General features: G+C 45.5%; 2 protein-coding genes across 2 annotated transcripts in view; one reads left to right on the plus strand and one right to left on the minus strand.

The window, feature by feature from the left end:
• Positions 1-7596, minus strand: part of BUB1 (BUB1 mitotic checkpoint serine/threonine kinase) — a 47456-nt gene extending 39860 nt beyond the window's left edge. Inside the window, exons 1-5 of the mRNA XM_016201830.2 lie at positions 7556-7596; positions 2837-2896; positions 2620-2758; positions 1650-1846; positions 102-145 (exon numbers count right to left, since the gene is read on the minus strand). Of these exons, the coding sequence (XP_016057316.2) occupies positions 102-145; positions 1650-1846; positions 2620-2758; positions 2837-2896; positions 7556-7581 (466 nt within the window). The 5' untranslated portion in view covers positions 7582-7596. The remainder of the gene's footprint in view (positions 1-101; positions 146-1649; positions 1847-2619; positions 2759-2836; positions 2897-7555) is intronic.
• Positions 7597-15936: 8340 nt separating this feature from the next.
• ACOXL (acyl-CoA oxidase like) overlaps positions 15937-16541 on the plus strand; it is a 269791-nt gene continuing 269186 nt past the window's right edge. The window contains exon 1 of the mRNA XM_087823871.1: positions 15937-16059. The gene's annotated coding sequence lies outside the window, so the exon portion shown is untranslated. The remainder of the gene's footprint in view (positions 16060-16541) is intronic.

The raw sequence follows: 16541 nt of genomic DNA on the forward strand, positions 1-16541 counted from the left end.
CAATCAATAAAACTGAATAAATTTGTTTAAGGGAAAAAAAATAAGTGCAACTCGACACTAAATTAGCAACAATTTAGACATTTTAGAAAGCATTATTTTACCTTGAGCAGGCAAATGGTTTTTGGTGACACGTGTCTGAAATAACCTAAAGGACAACAGAAAGGCACCAATAATCAATATAGATGATAAACTTCAGTTTAATACATTTTTGCAAAAACTAAATGATAAATAGCTTATTCTAAACTAGTAAAGACTGAGGTCAACACAGAGTGTAAAGTTGAATTTTAGAAAGTTGCTCCAAAATTTAAAAAAACAATTCTGGGATTATCTTCATATTCAATATACTCATATTAGAAAATTCATCTGTTTGCCTAGTTTATATCAGTATTTCTCGAACCCATATAGCAAATGCACCCTTCTTCTCTGTGTACCAAATATGACCATGTTCCAACACGGGGTGTTTTAATCCTCTATTTAAGCATTCTATACACCTGGTACATAATGAATATAATGTTTGGAAGAAACTACTACTTATAAAGACGGATACAGAATTGTTTATACTGTGAGAACTTAAATGTCATTTCACAGCACCTTTGCACATCAACTCAATCTGTGAAGTCGCATGCATCGTCCACACCTGACATTTTTGAATGATGTGAGCAAGAGTACACAATATGAACAGACTAAGAGACACACTGAAGGCAACCAGAGGCCAAATATGATTTTACTCTTAAACAAACCAATGGTTAAAAAAAAAAAGAATTACATGGGGGGAATGACTGAAAATTAGATAGCAAAGAACTATTGTTAATCTTGTTAGTGAAAATGGTGTAAGGTTCCATAAGAAATCACCTTTTACAGATGTTTAAGGAAGTATTTGGGGTAAAATATTTTGCTGTTTTAGATTTGCTTTAAATTCTGCACAGAAAAAAACAAGTTCAATTGTCAAAATTACTATTAAAAAGAGCATGAAGGGCCCAGGCCAGGTGGCTCAGTTGGTTGGAGCATTATCCTGTGCACCAAAGGGCTGCCAGTTCGATTCTCCGTCAGGGTGCATACCTAGGTTGTGGATTTGATCCCCAGTCAGGGCATGTACAAGAGGCAACCAATTGATGTTTCTCTTTCTCTCTAAAACCAGTAAAAACATATACTTGGGTGAGGATTAAAAAAAAGAGAGAAAGAGATATGATGCGGGGCCAGGGATGTAACCTGCAACCCAGGTTATGTGCCCCTGATCGAGAATTGAACCCGAGGCCCTTCAGTGCTTGGGCCAACGCTCTAACCACTGACCCACAGCAGCCAGGGATATTATGTTGTTCTTTATAAAAATCACAATGTTCAACTGGAGAACAGTTAAATTGTGACATAACTCTGGGACAGATTTATCAACCACTTTATAAGTTTTTTATAAGTATATAAGAGTTCATAATTTCTTAACAGCAATATAGAGCTTAGTATATATAACCAGACATACAGTAAAATTTAGCAGAGGAAAAGATACTGGAAGTATTATTTCTGGGCAGTTTCTTTCCTTTCCACTCCTGTGTATTATCCACCTTTTTACAAGGAGATGACAATAACATTATCTTCAGAGCAAACATTACATTTCAAAGCAGAAAACACCGCATAGAGCTTCATTTTCAAACTACCTGTACTGTTGCTGCAGTAGCTCCCTAGGTTCCGCCTGGTTTTGAATTCCTCTTCGAAAAACAGCACTGGCATGTTGCAGCTGTCCTTGGCCCTCCAGATGCTCAGCCCAGGCTATGTACAGAGGAGAAGACAGCTTCCCAATCCCATGGTTGTACAGAAACTCAAAAAACTGATGACGGTCACTGTTGCACTCAGCCTAAAAAAACCCAAAGCAAAGATACATGAAAACAAAGGAACCTGTGGTCTAGATCTAGCCCAGACCAACCAGAGGCTTCAGGCTATACTGCATAGGGGAAAGCCCTTGCTGCTCTGACGACAAACGTAGAAGCGAAGCTCATTCCTTTCCTTGATATTCAGTGTCCCCCATAATTATCCACACTATTTCCTAACATAGCGAAGAGTATCACTTTTGTTTAATCGGAGCTTGCTCGAGTTCTATAATGTGACTCTATCCTAGTATTTTGTAATTTAGTGAACCAATCCATGTTTACTTTAGCCATTGACCTTATGATTTTATTACTGTAATTCATGTCCCCAAGCCTTTATGTCAAGACTGAAGAGACCAAAACTTTTAAAGTCTAAGCTGAGGCAGCCTGATCCTTTTAATATTAAATTTAGTTTCTGAGAGCTCAAATTTTCTTAATTATTTGCAATGAATTTAATTTCTTCTCAGGAACCCTTCCCCAAACACACTTCCAACAAACCCTCTTTTAACTGAATGGTTTCTAACTTGTGTTGTAACGTTTATAGAACTGATACACAGAGAAAGAGGGTTTTAAAATTAAATCAGACTCCACAATACAGAAGCTGAAAGGTTCTAAATCACACATCTCTGACAATAAAACTTTTAAAATTTATGACTGAAAACATGAGGAATTAAAAGACAGTCTATAATTATCTTAGAATGTGAGGGGAAAAGCAAAAGTATAACACTATTATGGATTTGAGTATACCTGAAAGTATACTTACAAATTTTAAACAATAATTGATGAATCTTGGATCATTGTGGTATCTCTTCTTATCTAAAAATTCCTTCATTAAGCGTTCTAATAGAATTGTCAAGTATTCTTTATTCTCAGGAAAATTCTCTTCTATCCATTGCATATAACTAGAAAAATATGGATAATATTAATTTTCAAAGCAACATATAGTTTGTTTAAAGGAAAGAAAGAAGCTAAATGCTAACCTTTCCCATTCACTAAGTGGGTCACTGCCCTTGTAGCTCTGCATGTGGGCTTCAAACATTCTAGAAAAGAGAAAAATATGCACGCAGATATTAGGGATAATTCCTAAAAGCAAAAAATATATCTTATACACCTTAAAATGAAAATATTAAATATCAATTCAAATACTATATGAAATACTATATGAAAATTAAAAGAGCAGTCACTCAGGGTGGTGAGAAGCAGCACTTTTTCAGAAGAACTTAAGACCCAAGGCCCCTGAGCTTAGCCTTAAAAGACACAGCTGGAAACGAGTTCCCAGCTCTATCCCCAAGAGTCTTGTTCTCTTCCAATGACCCCACTGTCACTACTACCACCATGAGGCTGTGCCCACAAACCTGCTGCTTCCCCTCTTAATAGTGGGACCCAGGAGTTGCACTGACTCAGTCCTGTCCTGCTGCTGCTCAGCAGAGTAGTTGAGACCTGGTAGATGGAGCTTTAAAGAGGGCCTGGGCTTGTCCTATCTCATCAATAGAGGAGTGGATAAAATAGTTGTGGCACATATATACAATGGAATATTATTCAGTCATAAAAAGAATAAAAATTTTACCATTTGTAACAGTATGGTTGGACCTTGAGGGTATTATGCTAAGTGAAATAAGTCAGAGAAAGACAAATACCAAATGATTTGACTTGTATATGGAATCTAAAGAGTAAAACAAATGAACAAACAAAATAAAACAGACTCATAAATACAGAGAACAGACTGATGGATACCAGAGGGTAGGGGGTAGGGGGGGTAGGTGAAAAATGGGAAGGGATTTAAGAAGTACTAATTGGTCCAGCCAGTTGGCTCAGTAGGTTGAGCGTCGTCCTGTACATCAAAAGCTTGCAGGTTCGATCCCAGGTAGGGGCGTGTATGGGAGGCAACCAATTGATGTTTCTCTCTCCCCGCACTCTTCCTCTCTTGATTTAAAAAAAAAAAAAAAAAAAAATCAATGGAAAATATTCTCAGGCAAAGATTAAAAAATGTATACACACTTTGCATAATCATTAATTCCAAAGGGTTAAATCTCAAAAGAAACATCAACTGAGCTATCAAAAAATGTGTATACATTTTTTGGGACACCCTATAGTCCTGGGGATGTAAAGTACAGCACAGGGAATATAGTCAAAATATTGTTAATAACTATGTACAGTGCCAGGTGGATACCTGAAATATCAGAGGGTGGGAACCACTTTGTAAAGTATATGATTGTCTAATCACTATGCTGTACACCTGAAACTAATACAAAATAATATTAAATGTAAACTGTAATTGAAAAAATAATAAAGAGGGCTCATGAGTGAGTGTGAGAGAGCCCAGGGTACCACCAATGGGGGTTTCCAGAATGTCTGCTTCCCAGGCCTCAATGGAACACACTGTCCCTAAGGAAGAACACAGGATGGCAATGCTCATAAATCAGTGACTCAAGCTTCCAGAGAACCCTGCTTGCCCCTACTTCTGCATACTCAACTACAGCTTAAAAAAGCAACCACCAGACAAAGCAACTCCTCCAAAGGTGTTCAGTTGCTAGTGGGGTAAACAAACAAACAAAAAGAAACATCTAAGATAATATCAGGTGACATTAAACACTTAGGAAAAAAACACAAAGAATGGGTAAGAGTGTGACAAGACTTCCTATTTTTAGAGAGAGTGGTCAGGAAAGGCCTGCGCGAGGGGTGGCATTTGATCAGTGCCAGGGAACCATGCAGCTGTTTAGCTGTGCTGAGCTAGGAGAAGGGTGAGGGTGACAAGATACAATTTGTGCTTTAAAATGTCCACTCAGTCTCTCCAGGTAGAAAGGGGGTGGGAATTAAGAATGGAAGTGGGAAACCAGTTAGGAAGCTACCTCAGAGTCCCAGTGACAGGGTGTGAGTTGGACCAGGGTGGAACAATGAAAGTGTGGAATTACATGATTTTTGGTAAAAAAGGATTTAAAAGCAATAGTTCTAGCTATCTATCATCTCAGTCAGTATACAAATGAAATCAGTGTTTCTTATCACTCAAAATCCAGAAGCCACAAAAGAAAAACTAGATAAAGTCAACTACATATAAATAAAAAGCTACATTTTAACTTCCACAACTAAAAGTCTTTATTAAAAGGCTTTTTATTAGGCCATTGCTAGCAAAAAAGACTGATTTGTGGGCATAGAGTCTAAACTCCCAGCAGCACGGCTAGGTAGGAAAGACAACATGCCCTTCCTCTCCGAGAGTTTTGCAAGTGTTTTATACACCAAGTAGGGGGAAGAAAGATGTAGGCCCTTCTGAAAGGACTTATATTAGCTGGGATGGGAGGAATGCAAGCTAGTTCTGGGATGGGAACAGCAGAATCTGTAAAGCTCCTGTGAAAACCAGAAGCTGAAGTTCCTAGGGCTCCATGGTATCTGTCTAGTCTCTTTTTAGATAATCTCATAAACAGCTAATTAGTGATTAGCTAATTAATAAATAGCTAAATCATAAAATAGTTAATTAATAATGCCAACATACACTAAAGAGTGTGAAGTCTTTCGTTGGTTTCACATGTAGCTGTAAACTGATTAATCCCTTTATGTCTCCTCTTTCCACCCTCTGTCCTGTTGTACTTTAATTCAGGACATCTCAGAATTTTCTCCTTGTCATGCCAAATAAACAAAACAAACCAACGAAAACACCGGGCATAGTCAAAAGAGAAATGATAAACTGGGATAACAAGACAGAGCTTCTAGATATTGGGGGCGGAAAAAACCAACCCAACTTAAAAAATGAACAAAAGGCATTCCACAGAAAAATACTCAACCTCTTTCATGAGAGAAAGTCACCTCACTAAGGCACAATTTCTCACCCACCAGACTGACAAAAATGTGGTAACGGTGTTCAGGGGAAACAATGGAAACAGGTAGTCTCACATCTTGCTTGCAGGCGAGAGTGCTCACAATCCTGCCAAGGTAATTGGTAATATCTACCAAAATTATATATGAATTTACTTTTTGATTTAGCAAACCCACTTCTGTAAATCTAGAAGACAGATACATCTGTGCATGTGCACAATGCCACAAGTACTAGATTTTTCACTGCAGCACAATTTGTAATAGCAAGAGGCTGTCAACAACCACTTTTCCACCAATGAGGGACTTTTGGATCAATTATGGAACATGAAATATTATGCAGTTCTAAAAAAAAATGAGAAAGAGTTCTACATATTAATAGAGAAATCTCTGTTAATATGTAGAGTTCTTTCTCCAAGGATAGTGGCTAAGTAAAAAAAGCAGTACATACTCTGCTACATCCTATGCGAGATGAAGGTAGGAATTGTACACACAGGAAGATATTTAAATATATCAATGTATTATTAAAATATAAATATTTACATTTTCACAAAAAACACATGAAAAATAAACTAGAAGATGATCACATGAGACGGTGGGAGAGTGGACAACTATAGATCTCAGTGAATACTTTTCTAAATCTTTTTTTGCAACTATATAAATATATTAGTTGTTTGTAAAAATTAAAAACTTTCTAAATTTTGAATTTCCCTCTCATGACTCATGGCAGAAAAATCCCTACAATGTCAGGTCCAAGGCAAACATTTCATGGTGTTATACCAACCCCATTTCCCTAGAAACACCCCGTTCATTAGAGCAAAGGAGTCTTCAGAAAGTCAAGATAAGGTCAGAAATACCTGACTTCTACTTTAAAAGGGAGGAAAACAAGCTTCTGAAAGTGAAATCCTTGGCTGGCTACACTGAAGGCTAAAGAAAAAGTCTCAGAGGAAACAGATTTTTGTATTGACCGGGCTGAACGACCTCAATCTTCTGATCCCAGAGAGGGGGGCTCCCCTGGTGCTGACAAAACCCACCAGCTTTACCTTCCCTCACAGAGGTTTAACTTTTAAGTGCTTTGGCTCCCGTTGGGATAAATCGCCCAAGTCATAGAGCAAAGATACTTTGGGAATTTAAAAAGCTGTTAGCAAGCTAACATCGAGGACAATAAGCCTAGGCTTTTTTTTCCCCTTAAAAGTGTATGTCATTCAAACGCTTTTAAAGTTGACTGTGGGATGCTGGGTAAGAGCAATTTTAAGTTCTCCCCCTGCTGTGTTGAGTTTTTTTGTTTTTGTTTTGAAGAAGTGGCCGGTGTTTCTCAGACCCCCTCACAGAAGGGTGGCGGGTTCGATTCCCGGCCTGGTCGGGCGCGTGCGGGAGGCAACCAGTGGGTGTGTCTCTCTCACATCCTTGAGTTTTTTCCCCTCTCACTCTCCCCCCTCCCCCCTCCCTCCCACTCTCCCTAAAAAAAAGCAATGGAAAAAATATACCTCAGTTGAGGTTTAATAACAACAAAATAATAGCGGCCTTGAAAGTTTCTCACGCAGGTTTAGGCCTTGGTTGGGTTTCTTTGCCCCCCTGCGGCGCATGCCCAGAGGACCAGCGGGGGCTCTCTGCCTCACAACTGCCCCAGCCCCCCCCCCCCCCCCCAAACTGCCACCGCGGCCGTGCCCCACCGACACGCCAGGTCTGGGCGGAGAGAGCAGGACGCGGCGGGAGTCGGTTTACTCCCGAGTGGCCCACAGCCTGGGTGGGCAACCGTGAGGTAGGGCCAACGGCCGAGGACAGGGGCGAGAGGGGCTGAGGAGGCAGGACCCGGCGGGCCGGGACCTGCAGACCCCAGGCCGGAGCCCGAGGTGCCCCGGCGTCCTCCCGCCCGGCCACCCACCCCCACTCACTGCAACACATTTTCTGGGTCGTCCATGGCGAGGGGACAAGCCAGCACCGGCCCCACCAGCGTCGCGAGCGAGGAGCCGCCGCGGATTCGAATCTCCGGCGCAGACGCAGTAGCCATGACGAGCGTTAGCCAGGCTCCTGGCCATTGGCCTCTGCTGCATTCGGACTAGCCAACCGCCGGGGCCGTTGCCAGGAGACCGAGTCCCGCCTCACCGTGACGAACATTTCTCAGGCGTCTGGCCATTGGCTTGGGCTGCAGTCTGGTTGGCCAATCGCCGGGGCCGTTGCCAGGAGACCAAGTCCCGCCCCCCAGCGGGCCGCAGCTCCTCGCGCTCGCCGCGGCCCCAGTTAACCCGAGGCTCGCGGCTGGCTGACGACACTGGCCTCCCGGGCGCGGCGCGGCGCGCGTGCTTTAGGTTGGCTCCCGCGTCCCGAGCGGGTCTTTTTGTTAGCGGTCCAAGTTGCAACTGGCTTCCCCAGGGATCATCCCAGGGAAGGCGCTGTGGGAGATAGATACCTAACCTGACACCCCCCCAGGCGAAAAATGGGGCCTTGGCCCCCAATTCGAAAGGAGGGGCCTCTTCGACCCCTTCGCTCAAATATATGAACCAGAATCCCTACACCTGGTTCATGGAAAGAAGAAACATAATACTTATGTAGGTACAGACCCTGGCGTTGTTTGAGGCTGTGGAGCTGGGGGCGGGGGGGGGGGGGGAGGGGGGATATAGGGGATGGGCAGGTGGGGTGAACCCAGCACCCCGCAAGAGCATGCTCCCCCCTTCCCGCAGTTTTCTGAAAGTTTCGTCTCAGGGCCTGTAATGCAATGGCAGAGAGTTAGGGCGGTTCATCAATGACCCAGAAAAAAACCCTGGTGGGTTTTGGCTTAGTGACTAGAGCGCGAGGGCAGGTGGGTGGGCACTTCGGGGCTGGTTATCCCCGGCGGGGGTACCCTTGGAGGCCCCTGGGCATGACCGAACGGATCTGATTGAACTGCTCTGAAAGGCTGTGTGGGTGCCCTGGCATGCCAGCTTTCAACAGCTTTTATGGAACTTAGGAGCTCTGGAGACCAAGTCCTCAAGAAGCAGAAAATAAAAAAATAAAAAAGAGACCTCTTTGTAAAGGAGGCCAGATGTGTCAGAGAAGTATGTAATCTGCTGGTGCTTCCCACCTAAGAGTGAGTGGGCAGAGTCAGCCTAGCTCTCTGGCCCTTGGTCTGTCATAACCTCCCAGTCTACCTCTCAAGGTCGTTTCAAGAGCCCCTTGACCATGCAAGTAAAATATAAAGGGCTCCTCATGCGATTATTCCTTCCAGAGCGGCTGTGTGGGTGTTTTGCTCTCTTAGGGCTCTTAAGTTAAATACCTAAAATAATAATAATAATGATAATGATAATTAGCAGCTTCTAGAAATACTAATGATCTCAGAGTCCACAATTTCTTTGAGGGTGTTGATCAATTGGATCTGCCCAAGTATCCTATTTGTTATTCAGAGGATGCTCACTCTTTAGATAATGCTAACCATTAACATATTTTTAGTCCCACCAACTGAAGGTTTCAACTTGTGTGCTTAATAACAGCTCAGTCATCAATTAGGAAATGACGATTGGACATCCATCATGTACTAGGTACTATTGGATTTATACCTAATTACAACCTTGTCTGACTCAAACAGATCCTGTTCTTATGAAACTAGTGGCTTTGTCTGGGAGATGAAGATACAGTCATAGAAAATTGTTGAAAGGTGTTATATATGTGTGTATTAAGTGCTAAATGAGTATTCAGACTATCTGCTAGGGGGGTCCAGAGGAGGGAGGGGGAAATGGGGCCTGTTGGCAGGATACTTCATGAGGAAGGAGGGTGTTGAATTGGGCCCTGGGGTGTGAGTGGATGTGGGTGGGGGAGATCCTGGGAGGTCATTCCTGGTGTCTACCAGGGTTACTGAGGGAGATCACCCTTGACTCTTGTTAAAGAGCAATGAAGGTTCTTTTTGAAAGACTAGTTTGATATTTTGATTTCAAATCTTAAAGGCTAGATTAAAGAGTTTGTACTTGATCATGATCATAACTAGGTCTTTTTGAAACAAACAGTGCTGTCTGTGGTCATAGGACTGCATGGTAGTTACACTCAGCTCTACCTTGTTTTCTAGAAGCCACAAAATGCCCTGGCCAGGTACCCCAGTTGGTTAGAGCATCGTCCCAAGATGCCAAGGTTGAGGGTTTGATCCTGAGTCAGAGCACATACAAGAATCAACCAATGAAAGCATAAGTAAGTGGAACAACAAATCGATGTTTCTCTTCCTCCCTTCCTCTCTCTCTAAAATCAATCAATTAAAAAAAAAATACTAAAAGCCACAAAAAATTGCCCTCCTTCACTTATGCTACCAGGGGTTCCTCTCCCACCAGGCTTATTTATGAAGTAGGTCTTCTGGGTAGCTCTTCCACACTGCCCCTTAAAAAAGGCACAGCGACCCCTTATGAAGTCTGGGTGCCAATCGCTATGGGTGTATGTAGGAGTCATAGAAACAAGTATTAGAGTTGTCATCGGTGAACAGAAACTGACTGGCATGTTTCCAGGAATAATTTTCTGGTTTACTCAATGACCTCTCTTTGCCCTTATTTATGGAAGTCCCTCTCCGCCATTGTTCTTTTTTTTTTTTTTAAAATAAGCTTGTATTTTTTTTATTTATCTTTATTGATCTCAGAGAGAGGAAAGAAGAGAGAGAGAGAGAGAGAGAGAGAGAGAGAGAGAGAGAGAGGGAGAAACATCAATGATGAGTCATTGATCGGCTGCCTCCTGCACACCCCTGACTGGGGATTGAACCTGCATCCTGGGCATGTGCCCTGAACTGGAATTGAACCCCAATTGCTTGGATCCTAGGTCAACGCTCAACCGCTGAGCCACGCCCTGCCGGGCTCTGCCATTATTCTTATTTCGAGGGAGAATTACAATGACCTGCCCACACAATGTGTTCATCTTTTTTTAAAAAAAGCTTTTTTTGTTGTTTTCTCTTATTTTAGGAAGAAAGGAAGGGAGAGGGCAAGAGAGAGGAAGAAACATCGGTCAGTTTCCTCCTGGGGATCGAACCCACAACCTGGGTATGTGTCCTGACCAGCAATTGAACCCAAGACCCTTCAGTGCACAGGACAACGCTCCAACCAACTGAACCACACGGACCAGGGTCACAATGTGTTCATCTTAATGTCCCTATTAGGTTAATTAGCCTAGTAGTGTTCAGGGTTTATTGGGAAGAGGAGGAGGGCTGGGCAGTAGAGGCAGAGAACTACTCGTAATTTTCAGACTTTAAACTGGATTTGGAGACAGAAGGCATGGAAGGTAAAGTAGGGAATCAGATCTCAGGGAGGGAGAGCTCTCAGGACACAATGACATCTTCAATATGTCAGAAAAAGAAAAGAAAGGTAATTTGGGGGCCTAGGACAGAAACAGGCCATGGAAGTCAGAGAAGGTTATTACTTTGTTTTGGGATATATGGAGTTTGTGGGGTTACCAAGTGTTTGTCCTTTTACAGAGCAAGTTGAGGAGCAATGGAAGGAAGACAGACAGACGGGTTCAAAGGCCATATGAAGGAGCTTATTGAAGGGCATTTCCCATGCTGCTTTCTTTTCTAAGAGCTTCACATTCTCTCACCACATCAGAGATAAATGAAGAACTTCCAAATAGTTTGGAGAAATAGTTTGATACTTTGATGAAGAAAATCTATAGACTCTCAAATGCTGGCAATTTTTATGCATCAATATAAGTAGAAAATACCTAAAGGCTGGCAAAAGTGTTGTTTCTTAAAAGTTGCTCAATGGAAGCTCATGCCCTTCCAACAGTTCAGCCTCTGTTCTAACCCTCATCTTCTCTCATCTTCCCCCTCTGTCCTTTTTCCCTCGGGCTTGTGGTGACAGTGCAGCAACTGTCATGAAATGTCTGAAAATCTGCTAAACGTTCATCCTTGCTCCGTTGACCTATCCCTCCCTTTAGTTTTTAGCATTGCTGTTACCTTAGTGCTTTTGTTTCCTTATCTCTCCAAACCCACCCCAGAGTGCGAGAGGGGAGCTTGTTTTGAGCCGGGTGCTGCCAGCCAACCCAGCCATACCCGGTGTCTGCCTTTCCTGCTTCAAAAGTCCGCAGCTACAACCTTCACTTCCTTTAACACTCTCATTTACCTTATCTGCTAATTTCAATATTTCAAATTTCTATCCAAAATGACCGATAGACTCTCTAAATTATTAGGAAGGCCACTAGGTGAAGTATTTTTATTTGTATTTGGCCTTTCAGTGACTTGTTATTCCAACATCATAATTGCATAAACTTATTGAACAAAGAAAAGCAGGCCACATCAGAGGACATGAGCTCCAGTCTTAACTTTCCCAAGGAGCAGCAAATGGGCAAGCGACTTCAACTCTTAATCTGGGTGTCAGTTTCCTGATCTTTAAAATGAAAACAGCAATATCGCCCCGTCTTCATAATGCTTCTCTGAGTTCCACTGTCCTATAACCTCACAAGGTTCTCCACTCAGTTCCTGAGCTCTTTTGTGCTGTCACATGATATCAAAGTTAGTGTTGTATTTAGAATAGAAAAATGATTACTTCCGTAGGTTCTGCCTATTTGACATAAGCAAATAATCACAGATGGACAGATCATCTTTCTTTCCCTGGGAAGTTCAGAGCAATTTAGAATAGCAGTATTAGGTGTGTTGCTGAAACCTCATATAAAAGTGGAGGTTTATTAGTAGAATCGATACAGAAAGCTGATGAGTGATTTAGAGAACTATGAAATATTAACAGTAAGGTTAATATGTAGAAACAGAGACATAAAGCCCCATCTTAGAAAACCTTGTTCATCTGCCAGTGTGTTGTAACTTCAGAAGGTGCCCATGTGGTCAAAACCCAGCTTCCATCCTGTATCACTGCAGCCTGGGAAGAAGGATGGGGGTTGTGGGAGGACCCCAGCACCCTGCCCCCAACACCCTCCCCAGGAACCTTTGATAGAATGTTCAGCTGTGCATGCTGTCCTGGCATTTGTATATAGGACCCAAGTGATACCTAGATGTCATTTACATCTGGCACAGTTCTAGAGATCAGAGGCCTTCTTTCTTTCCCTTTCCTAGTCCTTACTGATTGGAGGCAAGTTGGTTCTTCATAAGCTTAGCCTTGCAGCCTGAGCACTGATGAATGGTGGCCTGCGTTCCCTCCAAACTGGCCTGCCTTAGCTCTGTGCACCTCCTCAGACTTCATTGCTCTTGTCAGCTACAGAGTCTTCCTTCAGCTTCTTCTCTGGAACATGGGTTGAATCCTTTGATTGCTGTGCAACTAGTGCTTTAATGGGGCCCAGATGTTGGAATTAGCAGAGAGAGACTTCAAAGCAGTGATTATAAATATGTTTCAAGAACTAGACCTGCCCCTGTGGTTTGATTGGTTGGAGCGTTGTCCTGTACACCAGAAGGTTGCAGGTTTGATTCCCAATCTGGGCTCGTATAAGAGGCAACCAATAGATGTTTCTCTCTCACATTGATGTTTCTCTCTCTCCCTCCCTCCCTTCCTCTCTCTAGAATAATAAATACATATCCTCGGGTGAGTACTAAAAAACATATAAATAAATAAATAAATAAATAAATAAATAAATAGATAAAATAAATATGTATATATATAAATGTTTAAAGAACTAAAGGAAACCACTAAAGGAAGGTGTGATAATGATGACTCATGAAATAGAGACTATCAGTAAAAAGGCAGAAAGTGTAGAGGAGGATCAATGGGAAGTCTGGAGTTGAAAAGTATAACAACCACAATGAAAGACTCATTAGAGGGGCTCAACAGTTAAGTTGGAAAAAAAGGAAGTCAGTGAACTCAAAGAGCAATAGAGATTACAGAAACTAAGGGATATAAATTACACACACACACAAATGAACAGAGCCTCAGAGAAATGTGGGACATCATTAGTAAAACAACATACACATTATGGTGGTCACAGAAGGAGAGGAGAAAGAGGAGGGACAGAAAAAATATTCTAAGAAGTAATGACAAAGATGACCACAGTAGAATGCCTCAGCTGGAATTCTGAGTGGTACATCAGGGCATTCTCCTATCATCGTCCAAGTGATGGAACCAACTGAAGAAAAGAGCAGGGAGACCCTGCTGTGCCCAGGACTGAGGAACTTCCTGGAGGTGGGACATTGAGTGCTAAAACTGGGACTCCCAAAGGACTCAGACTGGGGAGTAGTGGGATGGATGGGGACACTATAAAGCAGCTTCCCAAATTACCCATTTCCCTTCTGAAACCCCAGCACAGGGGCCATGCTATTCCATTAGAGGCCATGCCCTGCTGTATCATCTGATAAGGGACTGATGGGGCAGGCTCCAGGGGCTCCTGGCTCTGACACTTTATGGTTCCGTGATTTCTATAAAACACCGGAAGTCTGCTGTGAACAGTCTGTGCCTTACCACAGAACCCGGAGCCCTGGACTGTGATGTTTGAACCCAGGCCTGCATAAAAGCAGTGTCCATCAAGTTCTCTAGATCCCAGGCCAGTCCTGTCTGGGCAATATGCTGTAGGACAGACTTAGAACTCTGTGAGCCCTGATTCCTCTGCCAGCGTGAGTGAGCCCTGTGGCCCTGGGCAAATCAGTAACATCGCGGGTTACTCATCTGCAGAAGGTGCTTGAAGAGCCTTGCCTGTCTGATGCACATGGCCGTGTCAAAATGCAAAGAGTCACTGCCTGTGGAATCGCCTTCTAAGTGTCCTAGCTGAGGGCCTGCCTCTCACTGCACCAAGGGCCTAGAAGCAGCAGAGAGTGAAGCCGGCAGCAGTTCATGGCCTCGCTCTTATATGGAGGGCCTGGGTCAGCAGGGTGGCCCTCAGTCCACTGCAGATGTCTTCTCAGAAGCCTGTGACTGTTGGGTTCCCTCTTTCCTCTGAGGTCCAGTTGTGGGCACCCTGGCTCTTACCCCAGCCTCTTCCTGCCTGGTAGAAGAGTTAGGTCTGCCCTGAGAAGTGGGCTGCTGTGGAGAGAGGACAAGGTGGAGGGGGAGGTGGTGGGGGACAGGAGGGGGAAGGAAAGGTGAGGAGGTGGGAAGGAGGAGAGAAAGGGGAGGAGGAGGGGGGAAGGGAGGAAAGGGGTCTTGGGACACCTTGATTTTTGTCCTGTAAGATCACTTTTGGACTTCTGACCTCCAGAACTGTAAGAAAATAAATGTGTTGTCCTCAGCCACTCAGCTTGTAGTGATTTGTTACACAGCCATTGGACACTGATACAAATGGCATCTAGTACCTGAACACAGCTAACTGCACCCTGGCTGCCCCAACCCCTCACCCCAGGCACCTCCCCCATGGAGTGGTCTTTGGAAGGGAATAACTAGCATTTCCGGAATATTTAAAAGGAGAATCAGCCCTGGCTGTTGTTGCTCAGTGGTAGAGCCTCGGTTCACCCACTGAAGGGTCACATATTCCATTTCCCGGCAAGGGCATGTACCTGGGTTACAGGTTTGATCCCAGGCCTGGTCAGGTTGTCTTTGGGAGGCAAACAATCGATGTGTCTCTCTAACATTGACCTTTCTCTCCCCCTCTCCCTCCCTTCCTTCTACTCTCTCTAAAATCAATGACCCTCAGGTGAAGATTAACAAAATAAATAAATAAAAGGAGAATCAATAAAGTGTAGGAGAGTTAGCCAGAGGAAGAGAGTGAACATGTGGCATGTAGGCTGTAACTCCGTCCCTACCGGCCACACAGAAAAAGGAGGGTCGGGGGAGATGAGTTCAGCGTTCATGGTCAGTGTCTGTCGTGCCTGGTCTCCCAGCTACCCGGGACCGCGGGTCTCCAGGCTTGGGCCGCCCCAGATTACAGTGATATTCAAGTTCCCTGAAACGCCCAGTTTTGGGGTGGCCTGGGTTTGAGCGGTGCTGCAGCTGACTTGGGGCCAGGGCAAGGACCAGGCTGTGCTGGCTCTGGGGAGCCAGGCAACATCCTGGCCCAGGAGGTCAGCTCCCTGCAGCCAGGCCTCCCTTGCCCCTACCCCACCCCCACCCCCACCCCCACCCCCACCCCCACCCCACCCCCGGGGTCTAAGTGCTACTACTTGCTTGCTGAGGGCGTCAGGGACAGTCTGGAGGGACACTGAGCTGGGGGCGTGGGTGGCAGAAACTGAAGCCCCAGGGCAAGGCGGTGGGGCCTGGGGAGACCACTCACAGTAGGAAACCGCAAGCCCCGGCGGGCTCCTCACCCCGCGCTGGGGCGCGGTTGGCGCGCGGGGGGCGGGCCCCCAGGTGAGGAGGGCGGGGCCGGGCCTGGGGGCGGGGCCAGAGGGTCGCGCGCGGGACGGGTTTGGACTGAGCGGAAAAGGAGGGGAGGAGACCCGCCGGCCGGCGCGCGGAGGCTGCGGCGCGATGGAGCCGGCGCGGGGCGCGGGTCTTGGGGACTCCGCACTGCAGCGTTACCTAGACGGCGAGTCCTGGCGCCTCAAGAGCGAGCTGCGCGGGCTCCCGGGCGGCTGCCCGCTATTCAGGCCCAGGTACCGTGCCCGCCCGTGTCCCCTCGGTCCCCGCGCGTCCCTGCAGGGACCGCCCGGCTCATTCCCGGCGAGGGCGAGGGAAGGCGTGTGCCGCGCCCGAGATGGCCCCCCCCCCCGCAGACCTCACCAGCCCCGGGAGGGGGGTTCCCTCGCGCGTCCTCTCGCGCCGGGAGTGGGGGTGATGGGCGGCCCCGCGGCGGGCGCCGGGCTCCGCTGAGAGTCTTGCTGGGAGGTCCGCCCTTGCTTCTGAACTTCGGTTTTCCAAGTTCCCGCGGTTCGGTGTCCCACCCTGGTGGGGAGAAGGAAGAAAAACCTGGACGGGTGGGCGTGGAAGCCGCCCAGGGCCACCGGGTAACGGTGTTGGGAACAGGTGCAGGGGACCCGGGCGGGGCGGAGCGCACTGTCCCCGCGTGTGCCTCTCGGGGCGCCCCTGAGCGCAGGGGTGCGGAGCTGACGGCGGAGCAGCAGCGGGAGGTTATGAG

Source organism: Miniopterus natalensis, chromosome 13, assembly GCF_054644295.1.
Source record: "Miniopterus natalensis isolate mMinNat1 chromosome 13, mMinNat1.hap1, whole genome shotgun sequence".
NCBI lineage: Eukaryota > Metazoa > Chordata > Mammalia > Chiroptera > Miniopteridae > Miniopterus > Miniopterus natalensis.